Source organism: Cucumis melo, chromosome 11 (assembly GCF_025177605.1).
Source record: "Cucumis melo cultivar AY chromosome 11, USDA_Cmelo_AY_1.0, whole genome shotgun sequence".
In the NCBI taxonomy this organism is placed as follows: domain Eukaryota; kingdom Viridiplantae; phylum Streptophyta; class Magnoliopsida; order Cucurbitales; family Cucurbitaceae; genus Cucumis; species Cucumis melo.
Window position 1 is genome coordinate 27,970,120 of NC_066867.1, and position 19,116 is coordinate 27,989,235.

The 19,116-nt window shown below is 37.1% G+C and overlaps 1 protein-coding gene across 13 annotated transcripts in view; it reads right to left on the reverse strand.

Moving 5' to 3' along the window:
* The window catches only part of LOC103503100 (pyruvate kinase 1, cytosolic-like), a 105,307-nt gene that overhangs the window by 52,276 nt on the left and 33,915 nt on the right, over positions 1-19,116 (reverse strand). For 4 of the 13 annotated variants that reach the window (XM_051091746.1, XM_051091744.1, XM_051091742.1 and 1 more), the window contains exon 5: positions 10,117-10,868. In XM_051091746.1, the coding sequence (XP_050947703.1) occupies positions 10,274-10,868 (595 nt within the window). In that variant the 3' untranslated portion in view covers positions 10,117-10,273. Of the gene's footprint in view, positions 1-8,092; positions 8,132-8,576; positions 9,454-9,589; positions 9,663-10,116; positions 10,869-10,979; positions 11,091-11,201; positions 11,424-12,934; positions 12,998-13,688; positions 13,867-14,572; positions 14,689-14,822; positions 14,900-17,060; positions 17,080-17,204; positions 17,336-17,419; positions 17,511-19,116 lie in introns of those variants that run through there. The other 9 variants (XM_051091745.1, XM_051091743.1, XM_051091738.1 and 6 more) reach the window with 6 other exon arrangements.

The window sequence follows — 19,116 nt, forward strand, 5'->3', positions numbered from 1 at the left end:
ACAGATATGTCTGAACCTCTACCAAAACGATCTTTTCTTGCGCGAGATCTAAGACAGCAGTCCCATAGAAAGTCCTTCCTTTGTTCATTTTTCATGAATGGAATCAATTAATAGAAAGAAAGCATTAACTCATTAAGGAGAAAAGGAATGAGCACATTCACTCATTCCCAAGCATGAATCATGAGAGATAAGAAGTCGAATTCATAATAGATAGTAGAAGTCGGTGGATTTCCCTCTCCTCTCCAGCTCCACCAATGAGTATCGTGATTAAGAGTTTCGTCATTCACGTAGGCCTTCCCTCTCTGTCGTCGGTGGGCGGAGTACCTTGGAGCAGTTGAATGGTTCTTCACTCATCTTAATCAAAAGAAAAGCGTAAAGTCGTTTTCGCAAATTTTTTGCTCGGGTCCAGATGTTATGAAATAGCGAGACTGAATCAATGAACAAAGAGAAGCTCCTTACCTTAACAGGAGTGCAACTAAGGATTCTGGAATATGAATATTAGGATAGGCTTTCTTCCTTGCCTATGGTCCTTTTAATAGGCTTTCTCTTGTTTTTCTTCATTCAGTGGATAGTCGGACTTAGAAATCTAGGAATGAATTTCCTTGTTCATTGACCATTCTTTTCATTCATGAATTGAGAATGAAACCTATGACTTTTTGTAATCAACGACGTTGTAATCCTTAGCTAAAATTCTCAATTTGCTAGGTTTTGGGTATGGTAGGCAACAAGAAATCATTCAAAATCAGTAAAAACAAGGTCTTTTATAGGTCCGAGGACTCAGAAATCCATATTCACCTTCGTCTAAAAACTCACATTTTGCAAGGAAAAAACCGAGAAAAGGCAATGAATGAAAGGAAAAAAGGATCTCAGGGAATTTGCTTAACACATGAATTCAGAGAAAGAGAAGAAGAAGAAAGAAAAAGCTAGAACTACCTCCTAATTGACTTCTTCTATTTCATTTAGAACGAGATTTCTTTCTCTTTTCTTTCATCCTTCTTCAAAGAAGATTGAGAAAAAGTCATGATAAAGCTTGATAAATAGGGAAAAACTCTTCTGACGCTAGGAGCAAAGAATTTTCAAATAATGTCTTATGGAACTGAATAAAGAGGAATTGAACCCTTGTTCATTTACTCGAACATTGATTTGACTTTTTTTAGGGAGGGAAATCCCACATTTAGTCACTTTTGGCTATAGCTGGCAGCAACTTTGAAAGTCAAATGGGTGGTTTTTTAATATATTTGGATATAATAAGAATAGGATCATAAATCGCTAAAATGGTCAAAATGCAATTATATGGATAAACGAGTCCGTTGGTTTTGATGATTTGCATTACTATCTCAAACCTGCGACACAACCTACGCCATTTTAGTGGATAAATAAGTCCTTCGGACGGGTGGAAAAGTCCTCCAGACCGTACTCCTTCTACGCGGTCAAACGCAACTTTCTTTCTCTCTTTTTTAAGACCCCATTGGCCTATTTCTGTTTTGGTACTTGGATTCTAGCCTCTTTTTTAAGACCCCATAGTAGGAGTCTTCCTTGCCCTAAATTCTGATGAGTCTCATTTTCTCTTTTTTTTCCTTCCAGCCTTACCCTAGGTTTTGAATCCGGTTCTTTCTCTCTTGCTTTCATATCACGATTTGAGTTCGTCGACCTCTCGCTTGGCTTCTTTCTCTTTTTATTGGGATTGTCATGATTGACACGTATTTTCCAGGTCAAAGAAATGGAAGTGAGGCTATTAGCCGACAAGTGACCATCGTAGCGGATGTAAAGGGAAGGAGGTCCATCTATCCTAATTCAACTACCCGAGTGAACTAGCCTCAAGCCTGAAAGTGGGATCGGACTTCATCTTCTTCTTACTTATGTAGTGGAATGCTCACTAAAGGCTAAAAAGGAAATCGATTGAGATCTAAATCAATGCATTTTTCTGATATTCAAGACCAAAAGAAAGCACCAAGAAGAATGGAAGAAAGAAGACCTTCCCTTTTTGAACTCTGACTGAGACTTCCGGAAGAGAGAATACTAATGGCTTTCTCTTTATCTTATGCCTCCAACTCTCGCTTCTGCTTGATCTTACTAAGGAGTGCTTGCTCGACCTACTTGTGAGGGAAAGGATGGAATCGGAGGCTAAAGGAGTACTTCCTCCTTTTGCTTTCCACAGGGAAACTGACCACATGATCGACAATAGGCATAGACCCAAAAATCAGATTCACTCCTTCAGCCCTCACTTAGACCCCACGGAGCGAGAGAGACCCCAAAGATAGGATGAAAGGGGTAGGCGATTCCTGAACGGATAAGATGGAAAGAAATTCATTATTTCATTTATTATACTGTCGGAAAGGCCGATACGATAGGCCATGAAAGACTGAATTTAAGGATTCCATATTAAGCTTTCTGACAAATAGAAGGTTCTCAATATTCTCCTCTCTCATCTTAACCTCTTTTCTCGTCTTATTCCTTGCCCCTGGTATTAACAATGAGTCTGATTCCTTTAAGGCTTTCTCAAATTCTTTGAGCCTTTATATAAAGCTGGATAGAGGTTGATTTTGCAGTCATTTTACATGAGTGCAAAGACTCCTACATCCAAAGGAGAGGGTCGGAATCAATCTCAGTTTCATGATCAGGAGTCAAAGGGCTTGACTGTGTTGGAGAGAAAAAAGAAGAAAGACAAAGAGAAAATGAGAGTTGATTTAAGTTTCAAAGAAAGAGAAAGAGGTGAGATGATACTCGACCTACGGGAGAGAGAGAGGGGAGATGAAATTGAGGAGATCTTGTGCAAGGTTTATGAACGAGAAGAAGAACGAAACAGAGTTCTTTCAGTTTCTCTCAAAAGCTCTCATTCATCTGAACCCACGGAGCGGTGTTCATAACTAATTCAGTTTCATGATCTCTTTAATGATCTCCTAATTCTCTCTTTCCTGTCTTCTTATCTTCTTACCGAGCAGGAAAGGGTTCGAGATGATAGAAAAGCATACAATTCAGCGGAAACAGATCGGATAATTACTCTAATTGCAATTAATTAACAAAAAACCCTAAATTGAAAAAAAAATTAAAATTAGGGTTTTTAGGAAAAACTTATGTTCGAAGTACTTATTGATGCTTGAACCATCACTAGGGTTGACCTACTATCCTCTAGACTCAAAACCAGGTTGTAGGACCCGTTTAATGAAGGAAATCGGGAGAGAGAGAAAAAAATGGAAAAATATGGAAATGGGTTGGGTTTGATTTTTTTTTAGGAAAAAATAGCCCAATTTTTTTCTTTAGAAAATAAGCCAACCTTTTTCCTTGAGGCCAAAAGAGCCCAATTTATAGAGGCTTTTAATGCAAAGTTGCATGTGCATGCAAACAGACCAACAACACATAACCCACTAATCATTAGTGGGCTTAATCTCATTATAGTTTGTTAACACCTAGCCTACTATAGTTAGTAGGTATATCCAACAAAACGTTGGATTTTCCCACTAACTTTAGTCAAAGGATAAAATTGTCATTTGGTCAAAGTCAAACTTTGACTTTTCAAACCAAAAAGTCAACATTTTGACTTTTTACAATTTTATCCGTTTTGACTAATTTTGACCTTCCAAGCATGAATCCACATTTATTTTCTCAAGATTCAAATCAGATTTGAATATATTGCCGATCAAAGTTTGATTTTTCAAAGTCAAAAGTCAACATTTTGACTTTTTACAACTTTGACTATTTCCATCTTTTTCGAGCTTCCAGATATAAATTCACATTCATATCTTTAATATTTAAATCTAATTTAAGCATGAAGCTCTATTAGTAATCTAAAACCAACGGCTATATCACATATAATTGTCGGTTTCTCTCTCCTCTCCTCAAACAATTCGACTCATTCCATCATATTGTTCTAAGTTTATTCCATATGAGCTAGCAGAGGAATCTAATGGACCTATAGATCATGGGCTCCAACGATCCGAGATTAACAGGCTAAACTCTTTTATACTGAGATAATCAACATTCGTTAACTAACGGATCATTCCAAGTCCCGTAGTTGCACTTCCCTCACTATAGATATATTTGTGTCCATTTGATATAACCATGATCAATAAGTTAATCCTTCATAGGTTGTTCATAACCTCGGCTGGGTCAAAATACTGTTTTACCCCCGAGGCTACGTCTTGTTCCTTAAGTCTCATTGATCCACTATTGAACAATTGGTTTAAGGTCCAACCTGTAAATCGAATCTCTCTCGGACCAATGAGAGAGTGGGGCCCCTTTGTTCAAGACTTGGATTCAGTTCTTAAGAGAAGAACCTATCTACTAACCCTAAAGCGAGTAAGAGTGAATTTCGTCTTGCACCTTATGTTCTCATCTATCCACCCAATCTTACCCCTGAAATGGGAGACTTATTAGGCCAACGCTAATGAGTTGCCCTCACCTATGCATATCTAAAGATAATCTCGTGAGAACAAGAGTTCACAGTTAGCTTAGGATTAAGATTAAGTTACCTAGGTCATTAATAATCGATATAGTCAGTTTTGAACAGTAAACGACGTTATATCGCAAAAGTGACTATTTCATGGTTCTGTCTTATGTAAACCCCTTACATAGGATGCTCTCACTTTCATGTCTCTACATGAACGATTCAGGATTACATCGTTTGTATTAATTACAAAGCGAGTCGCATCCATAATATCTCTGAATAAGGCGCCCAACCTTTATTTATATACTATAGACTATTTATAGTATCTCATTTCCGCAATAGCTTTTGGAAGCACATCTTTATCCACGGCCCCTTGCTACCCTTCATAGAGTTTCGCACCTTTGTTCATTAATTGTTAACAAAAGATGAAAGACAAAGGGGGTACGAGGTGTCAAATAAAGGTCTTTTTACTTAGAAAAACGAGTTGGGAATCCTAGTAGAAAAAAAGGAAAGGCATCTTTCCATTGATCGAACAAGAGCAGCGTCTGAAGCATCGGCTTATCGCACCAAGTATTCTCGTATAAAAGGTAGAGCCTTATTAACTTCAAAAACAAGATCCCACTCTGCGGTCTAGGTCGACCTCTTGTTCATTAAGGCGATAAATTCGACTTGGTCCTTTGCACCTTTCAGAGAAGAGTTCTTCCTCTTTTAGTTCCTCTGGAAAGCTAGTTCAAATTTCTCTCCTCCTTCCCAGCCTGAGGCACTAGGTCGATTTCTTCATCGAGCTGAGCTGCTTTAGGTGTCTTTAGTGCAGCAGGTCTTTATATAGGTTAAGTCTAGGAATGGTTCGATATCCTTGCTCTTTTACCGCATAGTGGGGCAAGAGACCTCTGGTCTCGTAGCTCGAATGGAAGAAGTCAAGGGATAGCTATGAGGCTGCTTTGTTGACCAATGGACTTCAGGGTTGAATCACGAAATTCACGGTTTGACTGTGTTCCAGGTGTTCTTAATAAAGAAGAATGCATCAATGAACAAAGGCTCAAAGAATTTGAGAAGCAGAAGCCCGTACAGGAGTGAGAGTCGGCTACGTACCATGCGCTTGATTTTTCTTCTTTTCCCAGGCAAAAGTGAGTGTAGAAACTCTGAAGTTTCAGTTTAGTTGCCCTCAGAAATTGATGTTAGGGTTTCAGCAGATGAGAAAGTTGCTTTTCTCAAAGCTATTATGCATAGAATGTATGCATGAGAAGGAATGGATGAAATAGCTCTACGAAAGAATCAATCTGATAATCTGTACCCAAAGCGCAGTAGAAAGGAAAGGCACTCGGTCGACCCAAAGGGTCGCGAAGAGGCAAGGGCATTCAATCTCTAGCATACATAGCAGCCGAGAATTGGTCTTTCCAATGGCGGACGGGGGGAGTCAGGTGTCAGAGGGAAGATCAAGGGCTAGCCCTAAACTTTTAGGTTGTAGTCTTTTTGTTGATGAGAGGTCTAGTCTAGATTTGAATTTCACTCCCTAGGAACTTGCTATACTCAGCTATAAATAGGCATGCATTAGAATGTGGTCCCCTTCGGAATCATGATTTTCCACTTTCATAGATGATAGTCGGTCTCTCTAAGTGGAGGTTGCGGCTGGGGAATCTCTCTAAGTGGAGGTTGCAGTCGCAGGAAGAGTAGTCTGGCCTCTTCACCTACGGAGCGGTCATTCTCAAATAAAAAGTATCCGATAGTCAAAAATGAGAAGGAGAACTCTATCTAGCATTATGAGAAAGATCGACTTAAGGAAGCAGATAAAGAAAATAGAGGTTTTGCCTATTCATGGATGATGAATTAATCAGAATCGGAAGAAGAAGAAGAAAGAGGCAGAGTAGGTAGGATTCTTGAATAGGATCTGTCCCCTTTCTATTAATGGATTCGGAGGCATCCTCATCCCCAACAAGGGCACACTCGCCTAGAAAGGTTATCATACTGATCGATACAGAGTCTAGAGAAGAAGGATCAAGAGAAGCCACGAGAGTGGAGAAGAATAGGTCAGATTCATTCTCAGTTCGGTAGGAAATAAGCTCAACCAGATGGAAAAGGATTGATTTGAGCGAGACAGAGATTAGTAGCTCAAATAGAAGACAGCAGCCGATCTCTTTCGATGCCCACGTAGCTCTTCTTGCAGCAGTTCTAGCTGTAGCTGAAGTAGTGCTGGCTGCTGAGGAAGGAATCACAAAAGTAATTCAGTAATAGAAGCTCCCCCTTCTTGCCAACCCTATAGCCTTAAGCCTGATAGCCTGAGCACCCACCTATTCAGCCATGATGTATTCATTCCTTAGTACTATGCTAGTATTTGTAGACTTTTCTCACTATTGGACTACCTTGCTCGACACATCCTTTCTTGCAAATGAAAGTTGGACCAAGGGTGAACTCTTTATATTGACAGGAATCTGTAGGATTTCGATGCGTCAGGCTCAGCGAGAACAGGAAGAGGACGAAAGGTCAGACCTGTAGATTAAACTACCACAGATCGATGCAGAGAGGGAAGAAATAGCTCGGAATCATAGATAGAAATTAGCATGAGAAGGATGTAATAATAAGGACGTAATCTAATTGAGTGAAAAGGTTGATCATATGCTCTCCCTCTTCTACCCCAGGCTTCTCTTCTCCCAGAGCAGGAGAGAAGGAAGAAAGAGAGAGATAAAAAGAAGAAGTAACATTCATTAAAATGCGAGAGTGGGACAAAGCATCAGACTAAGCCGCCGAGTTCACAAGGTGGATAGAATAGGACCCGAGCTAAGGACCGAGACAGGAGTTAGCTGTCTTGAGGAATAATCAGTAGACGGATCACGAAGAAAAGGAGTTTAGATCTTTCCGCCCTCATCGTCCGGCCTTCCTTCATTCGAAGGCATGAAAGGTTTCCTTTCATCCCTCTCTTTAAGAATCAACACCCCTACTACGTGGTCGTCGGCCTCTTCAAACTCTCTTTCCTTTGAATTACATATCCCACAGAGCGGTAGGGGTATCAGACAAATTATCTTAAGAGTTCGCAGAATGAATGAATAACTAAGAAATGAAATAGAGAAAGGGAAAGCGATTATTCTATGCTTGGCCTCAGTAATAGGACAAGGGTCCAAAGGCGAAGAGTCAGGTTCCAGAGATATAAGGATGAGTTATTGGAAGTCCAAGACGGGCAGCCTATGTTATGATAACTAGAGCACAATCTATCTAACTAAGAATCATTAGTTTCACAACATAATAAAATACATAGATATTAGGTATCACTTCATTAGAGAAGAAATTGAGATAAGAGAAATCGAAGTTTTCAGGATCTATACCTCGAGCAATGCTTCAACATGCTGACCAATTTGTTAGAGAAAACAAAATTCATATGATGCCTTTATGTAATCGAATTTGAACTACTTGACAAATAGACCAAAGTGGCAATTTCCATGTTACTTGTAAAGGTGGGGGACGAAAAGAAACAAAAGCAAAATACCTATTTTCTGATGTAACCATAAGGCTCATTTTTTAAGCATATCCTTTAAATTTCTACATACAAAAGAAGTCAAAAGTGAGGTGTAGAGAGATTTATTTTGTAAAGTTCATCACATATTGAAAAGCAACAAAGAAGATAAACCTAGTCGGAGAACAATCAAGAACAACCTCAAGATTTTCAACAATGGCATGAAAACAAACAACAAAACCTATTAAGAAAGCAAGAATTACCTTAGAGTATCTTAGAATTTCCACCGAGAATTAAAGAACCTATAAGATTACCTTAAATGATTAGAAACAGAGAAGAAGACCTTTGTATAGATTCAGATTCTTTTAAGAAAGAGGAATTAATTCCTAAATCCTCATCCCAACATTCCTCTAAGATTTCAACCCCAACTTTGTTCAAACCCATTCAACATTACAAAAACATGAATCAAGAAAGTTTCCAAGATTCAAAAGCATAATTTGAATCAAACAAAAGAGAAATGCAATTTCATCAAAAATTTCAGGTAAAAAAGACAGTTATTTGCATACTCAATCTCAAATTCAGCAAACTTAATTTTTTTTCCCAAAACATTTCACAAGTGCATGCAAAAAGAACCAAGATCGAATCTTATATTTGTATCTCTACTAAACCAACATTAAATTAGGAACTATATCAAACTTACTTTCATGAAGTATTCCAAACCTCTCAACTTAAATAGATTAACATTACCTGTCAAGATCGACATTAACATCGATTGCAAAAGTTTCACAAATGGGAGCCATGGAGTCTCTCTCCCATTTCTCAACAAATCCAGTACTCCTCTTGTTATGGTTCTTCCATTTCATATTAGCTCACCTCCTTTTCTAGCCTACATCTTTTAGAAATCAAACTCAATCATGCAATTGGAATGAATAAAATTGGAATTCAATTGAGTCAGTTCATTCTTGAAAATTTGACAGTGAAATTACATGAATTTAGACTCACATATTCACATATATATGCATGTGCGTACTGTTTTTTCTTACTTGTTAATGTTTCCCTTTGTTATGTCACGTTTTAAAACTTGAAATTTTGAAACAACGTTCAAGCTAAGAAAGAAAACTCCATAAAACAAGCAAGCAGAAGTGATTAATCACATTTTTGTTCAAATAGAGCTTACAATGCCCTCCATGCAAATTTGTCAATCAATGCAAAATTGGAAACACGAAAGAAAAATAAAAGCTTCTTAATATCTCAATCAATATTCATGCAAGCTCTTTAGTTGACAGATAAGTCAAATGTGATGTGGAGATTTCAAACTTTGAAAGCAAAAGAGTTATTGAATGATTCAAAATCAAACAAGCAAAAATCAAAATATATTGTAATAAGTAGAGCATAATATATCTAACTAAGAATCACCAGTTTCACAATATAATAAAACACAGAGATATTAGGCATCACTTCATTAGAGAAGAAATTGAGAAAACAAAAACCTGTGTTGTAAAGATCCATACCTCTGGCAATGCTTCGCCATGCTAACCAAGCTAGTTAGAAAAAAAATCAAAACAAAATACCTATTTTCTGATGTAACCATTAGGCTCATTGTTGAAGCATATCCTTTAAATTTCTACATGCAAAAGAAGTCATAAATGAAGTTGAGAGAGAGTTCATTTGGTAAAATTCTTCACATAGATTGAAAAACAATAAAGAAAATAAACCTAGGAGAACCAGTTAACCTTTGTGTTCTTTCTTCCTTCACTAACCTTTCTCTTCATTTTCTTCTACTAATTAATTGCTCTGTCTTCAGAAATCTTCTATCCCTTCTTTTATGTACAACTGAAACGAAAGAGGAAAAATTTTGAGAGATTTGAGATTTGCATGACTGTAAGGTGGAGAGTAACTAAGTTGAGTCCTTTGCATTTCAAGATAGAGCACTTGTATGGTAAATGGAAAATTATCGTCGAAGTATCTCTTACACAAAAAAATTTCACTTTGGGTATGGACATTTGGGTTTTAGATCCAACAGGAAGAATGGTTGATAATCAACCAAGAAATACTCAACAATGGCATGAAAACAAGGAACAAAACCTATTAAAAAAAGCAAGAATTACCTCAGAGTATCCAAAAATTTCCAATAAGAATTAAAGAACCTACAAGATACCACAAATGAAAGGAAACAGAGAAGAAGATCTTTATATAGATTCAGATCCTTCTAAGAAAGAGGAATTAATTCCTAAATCATCATCCCAACATTCCACAAAGATTTCAGACCCTAACATTGTTTCACACCCATTCAACATTAAAGAAACATGAATTAAAAAAAATTCCAAGATACAAAAGAAGAATCTGACTCAAATAAAAAAGAAATGCAATTTCATCAAAATTTTAAGTTAAAAAAGACAGTTATTTCCATATTCAATCTCAAACTCAACAAACTTTAATTTTTTTTAAGAACATTCCACAAGAATTGCATGCATTCTACTTGACCTAACCAGCTGGACTCTAAGGGCTAGGCAGGTCTGGTTTTGGTTAGGCCAAAAGCGAAGTGTTCCCCACACAAGTTCTGATACTGAGGGAGCCCAACGCATTTTACTCGACCTAACCGGCTGGACTCTAAGGGCTAGGCAGGTCTGGTTTTGGTTAGGCCAAAAGCAAAGAGTTCCCCACACAAGTTCTGATACTGAGGGAGCCCAACGCATTTTACTCGACCTAACCGGCTGGACTCTAAGGGCTAGGCAGGTCTGGTTTTGGTTAGGCCAAAAGCGAAGTGTTCTCCACACAAGTTCTGATACTGAGAGAGCCCAACGCATTTTACTCGACCTAACCGGCTGGACTCTAAGGGCTAGGCAGGTCTGGTTTTGGTTAGGCCAAAAGCAAAGAGTTCCCCACACAAGTTCTGATACTGAGGGAGCCCAACGCATTTTACTCGACCTAACCGGCTGGACTTTAAGGGCTAGGCAGGTCTGGTTTTGGTTAGGCCAAAAGCGAAGAGTTCCCCACACAAGTTCTGATACTGAGGGAGCCCAACGCATTCTACTCGACCTAACCGGCTGGACTCTAAGGGCTAGGCAGGTTTGGTTTTGGTTAGGCCAAAAGCAAAGAGTTCCCCACACAAGTTCTGATACTGAGGGAGCCCAACGCATTTTACTCGACCTAACCGGCTGGACTCTAAGGGCTAGGCAGGTCTGGTTTTGGTTAGGCCAAAAGCGAAGTGTTCCCCACACAAGTTCTGATACTGAGGGAGCCCAACGCATTTTACTCGACCTAACCGGCTGGACTCTAAGGGCTAGGCAGGTCTGGTTTTGGTTAGGCCAAAAGCAAAGAGTTACCCACACAAGTTCTGATACTGAGGGAGCCCAACGCATTTTACTCGACCTAACCGGCTGGACTCTAAGGGCTAGGCAGGTCTGGTTTTGGTTAGGCCAAAAGCGAAGTGTTCCCCACACAAGTTCTGATACTGAGGGAGCCCAACGCATTTTACTCGACCTAACCGGCTGGACTCTAAGGGCTAGGCAGATCTGGTTTTGGTTAGGCCAAAAGCGAAGTGTTCCCCACACAAGTTCTGATACTGAGGGAGCCCAACGCATTTTACTCGACCTAACCGGCTGGACACTAAGGGCTAGGCAGGTCTGGTTTTGGTTAGGCCAAAAGCGAAGTGTTCCCCACACAAGTTCTGATACTGAGGGAGCCCAACGCATTTTACTCGACCTAACCGGCTGGACTCTAAGGGCTAGGCAGGTCTGGTTTTGGTTAGGCCAAAAGCAAAGAGTTCCCCACACAAGTTCTGATACTGAGGGAGCCCAACGCATTTTACTCGACCTAACCGGCTGGACTCTAAGGGCTAGGCAGGTCTGGTTTTGGTTAGGCCAAAAGCAAAGAGTTCCCCACACAAGTTCTGATACTGAGGGAGCCCAACGCATTCTACTTGACCTAACCGGCTGAACTCTAAGGGCAAGGCAGGTCTGGTTTTGGTTAGGCCAAGAGTGAAGAGTTCCCCACACAAGTTCTGATACTGAGGGAACTCAACGCATTCTACTTGACCTAACTGGCTGTACTCTAAGGGCTAGGCAAGTCTGGTTTTAGTTAGGTCATGTTTTCAGCAGCACATATTATTAAGTATGTACAGTGTTCACAATATTCATATAATAGATTGCATACATTTTACTCATTTCTAAGCTATTAAAGTACGCATTTTCAACATATTTAAGATATTTAAATAATAAAACAATCACAAACCCAAGCTCCATGCTTAAGGGTTAGGCAAACGTGTTTTCTAAGCTAAAAAACAAAGTAGGCATGATATTTATTCTAAGAATAGAGAATTTGAAAATTTTTAAAATTTAGGCATTTTTGGCAAAATGAAAATTTCCCAAAGAACATGGAACATGCAAAGCTACAACCCCACCCCCACTTAAAGTTGTCCTCAAAGCATGTTAAGCAAGATTCTAAGGATGGAAAAATAAAAGAAAGGGAACAGAAAACCTCCCTTTGCTTGCAAAGGTTCCAAGTTTGGTTATACTTCATTTCCCTTTATTCCTACGGAAAGAAAACAAGAACTTCTATCAAATTTCATTAAAGAGGTTAAACTAAAAATTTAAAACAAAAAAAGTTCTACAAAACTTGAAAGAAAGCAGTTTGCATTGTTAAAGATCGATCATGCAACTGTATTTTCCCTAATTTTACCCGGATCAATGACCAAAGGTTTCTCAAATACTTTCAAACCTCACCTGGAAAATCATCAAAACTTTTATTCCATAAGTCTTATCTTTGTCCTTATTTGGGCATTGTCCTTACTCCAAGAACAAAATTGATCGTTCAAACATGTCACTTTTAAAAGTTTTATTTGTTTTGTTCTTGATATATCCAATTCGAAGATAGTCTAGTAAAAAAAATTGTATTATCTGTGAAAGATGAAGAACTTTTGGTGCTATTTCCAACCATCACCTAGTTAAATTCTATCTAAAATGCAATGAAGTCTAGCATCAAAGTCAATTTATGATTTAATGCAGTGAGAAATAGTTAAGCTTTAGAATACTATCATCTTACATAACTTAAAAAAAAAGAACAACAAAAAACTCCTTTATTTTCAGTTAAAGGAAAACACTTACCTCTTATCACGCTATTCCTTCACTCAACAGCATTATGCTCTTGGTCTGTCCTCAAAGAACAATCTTGAAATTACGAAAAAGAAAATCAAATTCAAATATAAGATTAAAGCTAAAATGAAAAAATTATTCGTAGAGATAAAAATTTAAGCATCTTCTAACACTACAAGAGCTGCGAAAGAGCCCTTTTCAACCTCTACAATAACTAATTGAATGCTGACCTTCCTACAAATGTGCATATAATGGTTCAATTCAACACGAGCGAAGCTTTTCTGGTATTTTTAAGCCAGTTTCTCAACCTAAGTGGAAAAAAGGATTCATTTCTCAGAATCAATTTATATCTAATGTTTTATAGAACTCGTCAACACTATTATGTGTTAATATCATTCTAAGAGAGGTTACACATGGATGATGGGTCAACAGAACTGCAAACAGTGTTGCTGAACATTCTAACGTCTAAAAAGATAGATTCACATACGACTGCAGATTGTGTGTCTATATATACGTACCTATTTAAAGAGAGAGATTTTATTTGTTAATGCACTGTATGGAGTTCATCACTCGGTTCTTAACCAACATGCAAACTTTCAACTCATAAAAAGTAAACCAAATTTTATGTCAAAGTTCAATCTCTCCTATAACAATTGCATAAATTTCTCCTTCCCCTTCTTATCGAAAACTATGATACTTGCTCTCAGTTCCACCCATCCATAATGTAATTTATAACATTTAGTACAGGAGATAGATAGGCCATTACCTCACTTTCTAAGAGTGCAATCTTGTTGGTTGCCTTTTCATGTATCATTTAAGTTCGTCCAACATCAATTCCATCATCTTATGCTCCTTCAAAGCAGCCTGGAATTGTTTTTGGAGCTCTTTCTTTCCAGCAAAACATTATCAAACTCGATTTCCAGAAATTGAAAAAATTGTTGCAACTACATGAAATCAACCATTATCAAGTATAAAAAGGGAAAAACAAATTTTGTATAATCTGTCCAAGTAGCCTATGTGATACTCCAATACTACAATCACTTATTGACTGAAACTAGTAAAGTTCCCAGAAGCCACCAACCCATGTAACCAGAGAAAATTCAATTGTCAATCATATGAACTTTCAACTATAGTCACTTGAGACTGATGAATGAAAACGAACAAACAAAATGTTGAACTACACTTGTCCAACTGATGGTAATAAGTAAAATAGTTCAAACTATTGTTCAATAACTCAGGCTGCAAAGAACTCAATGGTACGATTCTGCCTTTCGAAGTCTTAAACAACTTACTAACGTAATATTTTATGCTTTAGAATATTAAGGATTCTCTAATCTTTACTAGAAACACCGTAATTATTTGATCGTTCCAAACTTTTCACTTTAATATCATACCCATTTATGGCTAACATACTAGTTAAAAGTAGTTTGAGTACTCAGTTAACTCCTACTTGCAAGCAAATGAAAGTCATGGAGATGTTGTCTATAAAAAATCTACTACCGTAATTTGAAGAATATTTTGCTTTATACATATTTTCCACAAAGACAAACCTATGATAAAAAAAAACAGAGAAAAGAAACACAAACAAAATATATCATTGTTGAACAAGCACAGATGACAATCAAGAAACAATGGAGCGAGAGGGCTAACCTGCCTTCCCCTTCGTAAAGCAGCTAAAATTCGTCCAGGAAGAGAGACAATTGCAATTATCCACACAAAGTTGTCCAAAATATGTTTAAGTGAAGACTGACCGAGGTCTTCAACAGCTTCAACCAAGTTTGAACAACAACAACAAAGGTTTTCAAGATAAATGAGCATGTACGCATGAAAAACGAGAAAGGCCTCGTGACCAATAATATTGTAACATTAAGGAATTCTAAAGAAAAGCCATTGAACCCACCAGTACCACTACCTTTGTTGCTGAACTACATGCCAATGACCTTTTCGAAGCTGTAACCAGATTTATTGAACCCAGTTCTGCAAAACAAACAAATCCCTTCAACCAAACTGGACCGAGGAAGCCATATAATCAATTGAGCAGGTAAGAAGTTGATACCAAATTTTCATGAAAAGCTATTCACTAAGATAAGAACTTCATAACAAAAGGATGACAATGAACCTTTTTACTAACTGAATCGTAACATAAAAGACGAAAGAATAAACTAGTATTAAGAATAAGCATGGTTATGACATTATGTATTATCTCACCTTGAAGCATGGTCAAAGATTGCTTTTTGAAACCAGAATACGGATCGATCTTATGCTTTTTCATGTTTATGACATTTTGTATCTTCCCTCCTTTTCTCTTACAAAATTCTAACTAAACCAATCTTTGAGTGTAGTGTAATCCATCTAAAAAAGATGAAAATGCTAAAACAAGCACAAAAGTGGCGATTAACGTACATGGCTTGTAGGCATATAAAGGAAGAGATTGAACGCAGCAAATAGCCTTTACTGTAGATGTTCCTTTGGAAATGAATTCATGGTTCTTAGGTAGGTTAGCTTTCTTCGAATTTACTCTCCTTGAAACTTCAGAACTGGGTAGCTTATGGTTTTTATTTTATCATTTGGTTGGAGTGTTGAGATTTTATTGTAATTATTTGTTTCTATCTTTGGGATGTTTGAATTCCTCGATTGGAAGTTTTCCGTAACTTCCTTAGTTCCTTGGTAATATTTTCATTTGATCAACAAAAATTTTCTGTTTCGATGTTAAAAGAATCAAGGTAATAATGGGACAAATGCGGATAGGGAGAAATGCAAGAGTTCTTATTAAAAGAAAGGGGATGGGGAGAAACTATGGCCTCTGTCAAGGTTCCACCTTCAGTTTGGTGAACTTTTTCTAACTCACGAGCCCCTTAGTGCACAGGATTTTAGAATGTTTTCCCTTCTCTTTTTACTTTAAATAGTATCAAAGAAACTTTTTAGTTCTTTTTATGGGGGAGAAACTTACCTAAAGAGACTTAACAGAGTAACAAAAGAATGCAGCACTAAACGGTGGTTATAACGGAAAGCATGCAGCATTTTCTTTGGCGATAACAACCTCCACTTTTAGAGATATTCCTTTGTTTTACTTGTAACTTTATCCTTTCCCGGCAAGGGTTTGTGTTTTATTTTCATGTATGGTTTGCCTTCTACTTCCCTTTAACAAGCCCTTTTGTAGTCCTTTTAGTGCACTCATGACCTCACGTTAAATGTTTTTTTTCTCCAAATTAAAGTTGTGCCTTCATTAATTCATTAATGAAATAGTAATGAATAAAGGAATGGAAATACCTTATACTACATAAAGCTTGGGGTTTAAAAGCTGTGTTTCTATCTCATACACACACAAATTACCTCAGCACATATTCTACTAACGGTTGAAACGGTTTCTACTGGATGTTATCCACACAATGTCTCAGCCCCAAGAAGAATTGCATCACTTCCTGCAAACTCATGAGAAGACAGGTTATAAAAAAACGTCATACAATCATATCCCCTGTCAAGAATGGAACTAAGAACCCTGATTCATACTAAATAGAATGATACAATTGAACATAAAATAGATAAATTTTAAAAAGTTCAACCCAATCTTCAGCATCATTAAAAAGAACCATGACTTAAAAAATCCCTACATCTTCGGTCTTTAAACAATAGAGATTTAAAAATTGAATAACTCACCATCAAGTACAGCATTGGCAACATCGGTAGCTACTGCACGTGTAGGTCTCAAGTTGTTAGTCATGCTGTCTACCACACGAGTTAAAACAGCAGGCTTTCCAGCCATATTACATCTATAAAGGGCAGTTTTCTGAAACAAAAGCACCTGTAACAATGTAGAAAACAGAAATAATCAATCCTAACGTAACCATGGTAAAGAATACGAGTAAAAAGTGAGCTGACAATGACTTACCTCTACACTTTCAATCTTTGCAAATATTTGAGTTTGGTTAAGGTTACCTAGCTTAGAAAGAAATTGTCGAGCCTACATAAAAATTTAATTTAGCAATCAATATCCTCTATTGTAATAATCAACATAGTCAAATCACCCACAATTGATCATTTGTTTAAAGTGAAGACTCAATGCAAGGAAATAATACTTGTCAAACATCTTCCACATGTCTAGCATGTGACAGAGAGAGGAAGTCAATCTTGTTTTTTACTCCCCACGTAGCTATGATCTAAAGTCACCAGTCAGCATCAAAAAATACTATGAGCTACCAATCATGTTAAGGTTGTATAAGCTAATTGCAAGCAATCAAAGAGACTTAACAGACATAACAAACAGGAAACTGAAGAATGTTACTCTTTGCCTTTCTCAGTAAGTGTTGGAAGATCAATGTGAATTTCAGCAGCATGCAAAGTGTACATTGTACCAACCAACGTGGCAGAGTTCTTTACCACACAACCAACATCATCTCCTTTCACTTCGAAAACCTGATAAATCCCCGACAGACATAACTCAGCATAACATCATTTACCACGATTCCTTACAGTGAAAAAAAATTTGAAGATCCCTACCAATATGCCCCATTACCTCCAACCAGACAGATGTTTCACTTCCAGTAAAGAGGTACTGACCAAGAAAAAGGGTGTCTCCTTTCTTAACGACCTATATAAGAAAATTTCAAGTTTAGTAATATGAAGGAGATTATTGTATAATCAATGCAGTGAATGAAAGAACGCCCATCTTTTATAAACTTTGACTTTGCAAAATATCTTATTTGCATAAACTAAAGAATATTACTACGTGGTCGTCGGCCTCTTGAAACTCTCTTTCCTTTGAATTACATATCCCACAGAGCGGTAGAGGTATTAGACAGATTATCTTAAGCGTTCGCAGATTGAATGAATAACTAAGAAATGAAATAGAGAAAGGGAAAGCAATTATCCTACGCTTGGCCTCAGTACAAGGACAAGGGCCAAAGGCGAAGAGTCAGGTTCTAGTGATATAACTAGAGCACAATCTATCTAACTAAGAATCATTAGTTTCACAACATAATAAAATACATAGATATTAGGTATCACTTCATTAGAGAAGAAATTGAGATAAGAGAAATCGAAGTTGTCAGATCCATACCTCGAGCAATGCTTCAACATGCTGACCAATTTGTTAGAGAAAACAAAATTCATATGATGCCTTTATGTAATCGAATTTGAACTACTTGACAAATAGACCAAAGTGGCAATTTCCATGTTACTTGTAAAGGTGGGGGACGAAAAGAAACAAAAGCAAAATACCTATTTTCTGATGTAACCATAAGGCTCATTTTTTAAGCATATCCTTTAAATTTCTACATACAAAAGAAGTCAAAAGTGAGGTGTAGAGAGATTTATTTTGTAAAGTTCATCACATATTGAAAAGCAACAAAGAAGATAAACCTAGTCGGAGAACAATCAAGAACAACCTCAAGATTTTCAACAATGGCATGAAAACAAACAACAAAACCTATTAAGAAAGCAAGAATTACCTTAGAGTATCTTAGAATTTCCACCGAGAATTAAAGAACCTATAAGATTACCTTAAATGATTAGAAACAGAGAAGAAGACCTTTGTATAGATTCAGATTCTTTTAAGAAAGAGGAATTAATTCCTAAATCCTCATCCCAACATTCCTCTAAGATTTCAACCCCAACTTTGTTCAAACCCATTCAACATTACAAAAACATGAATCAAGAAAGTTTCCAAGATTCAAAAGCATAATTTGAATCAAACAAAAGAGAAATGCAATTTCATCAAAAATTTCAGGTAAAAAAGACAGTTATTTGCATACTCAATCTCAAATTCAGCAAACTTAATTTTTTTTCCCAAAACATTTCACAAGTGCATGCAAAAAGAACCAAGATCGAATCTTATATTTGTATCTCTACTAAACCAACATTAAATTAGGAACTATATCAAACTTACTTTCATGAAGTATTCCAAACCTCTCAACTTAAACAGATTAACATTACCTGTCAAGATCGACATTAACATCGATTGCAAAAGTTTCACAAATGGGAGCCATGGAGTCTCTCTCCCATTTCTCAACAAATCCAGTACTCCTCTTGTTATGGTTCTTCCATTTCATATTAGCTCACCTCCTTTTCTAACCTACATCTTTTAGAAATCAAACTCAATCATGCAATTGGAATGAATAAAATTGGAATTCAATTGAGTCAGTTCATTCTTGAAAATTTGACAGTGAAATTACATGAATTTAGACTCACATATTCAC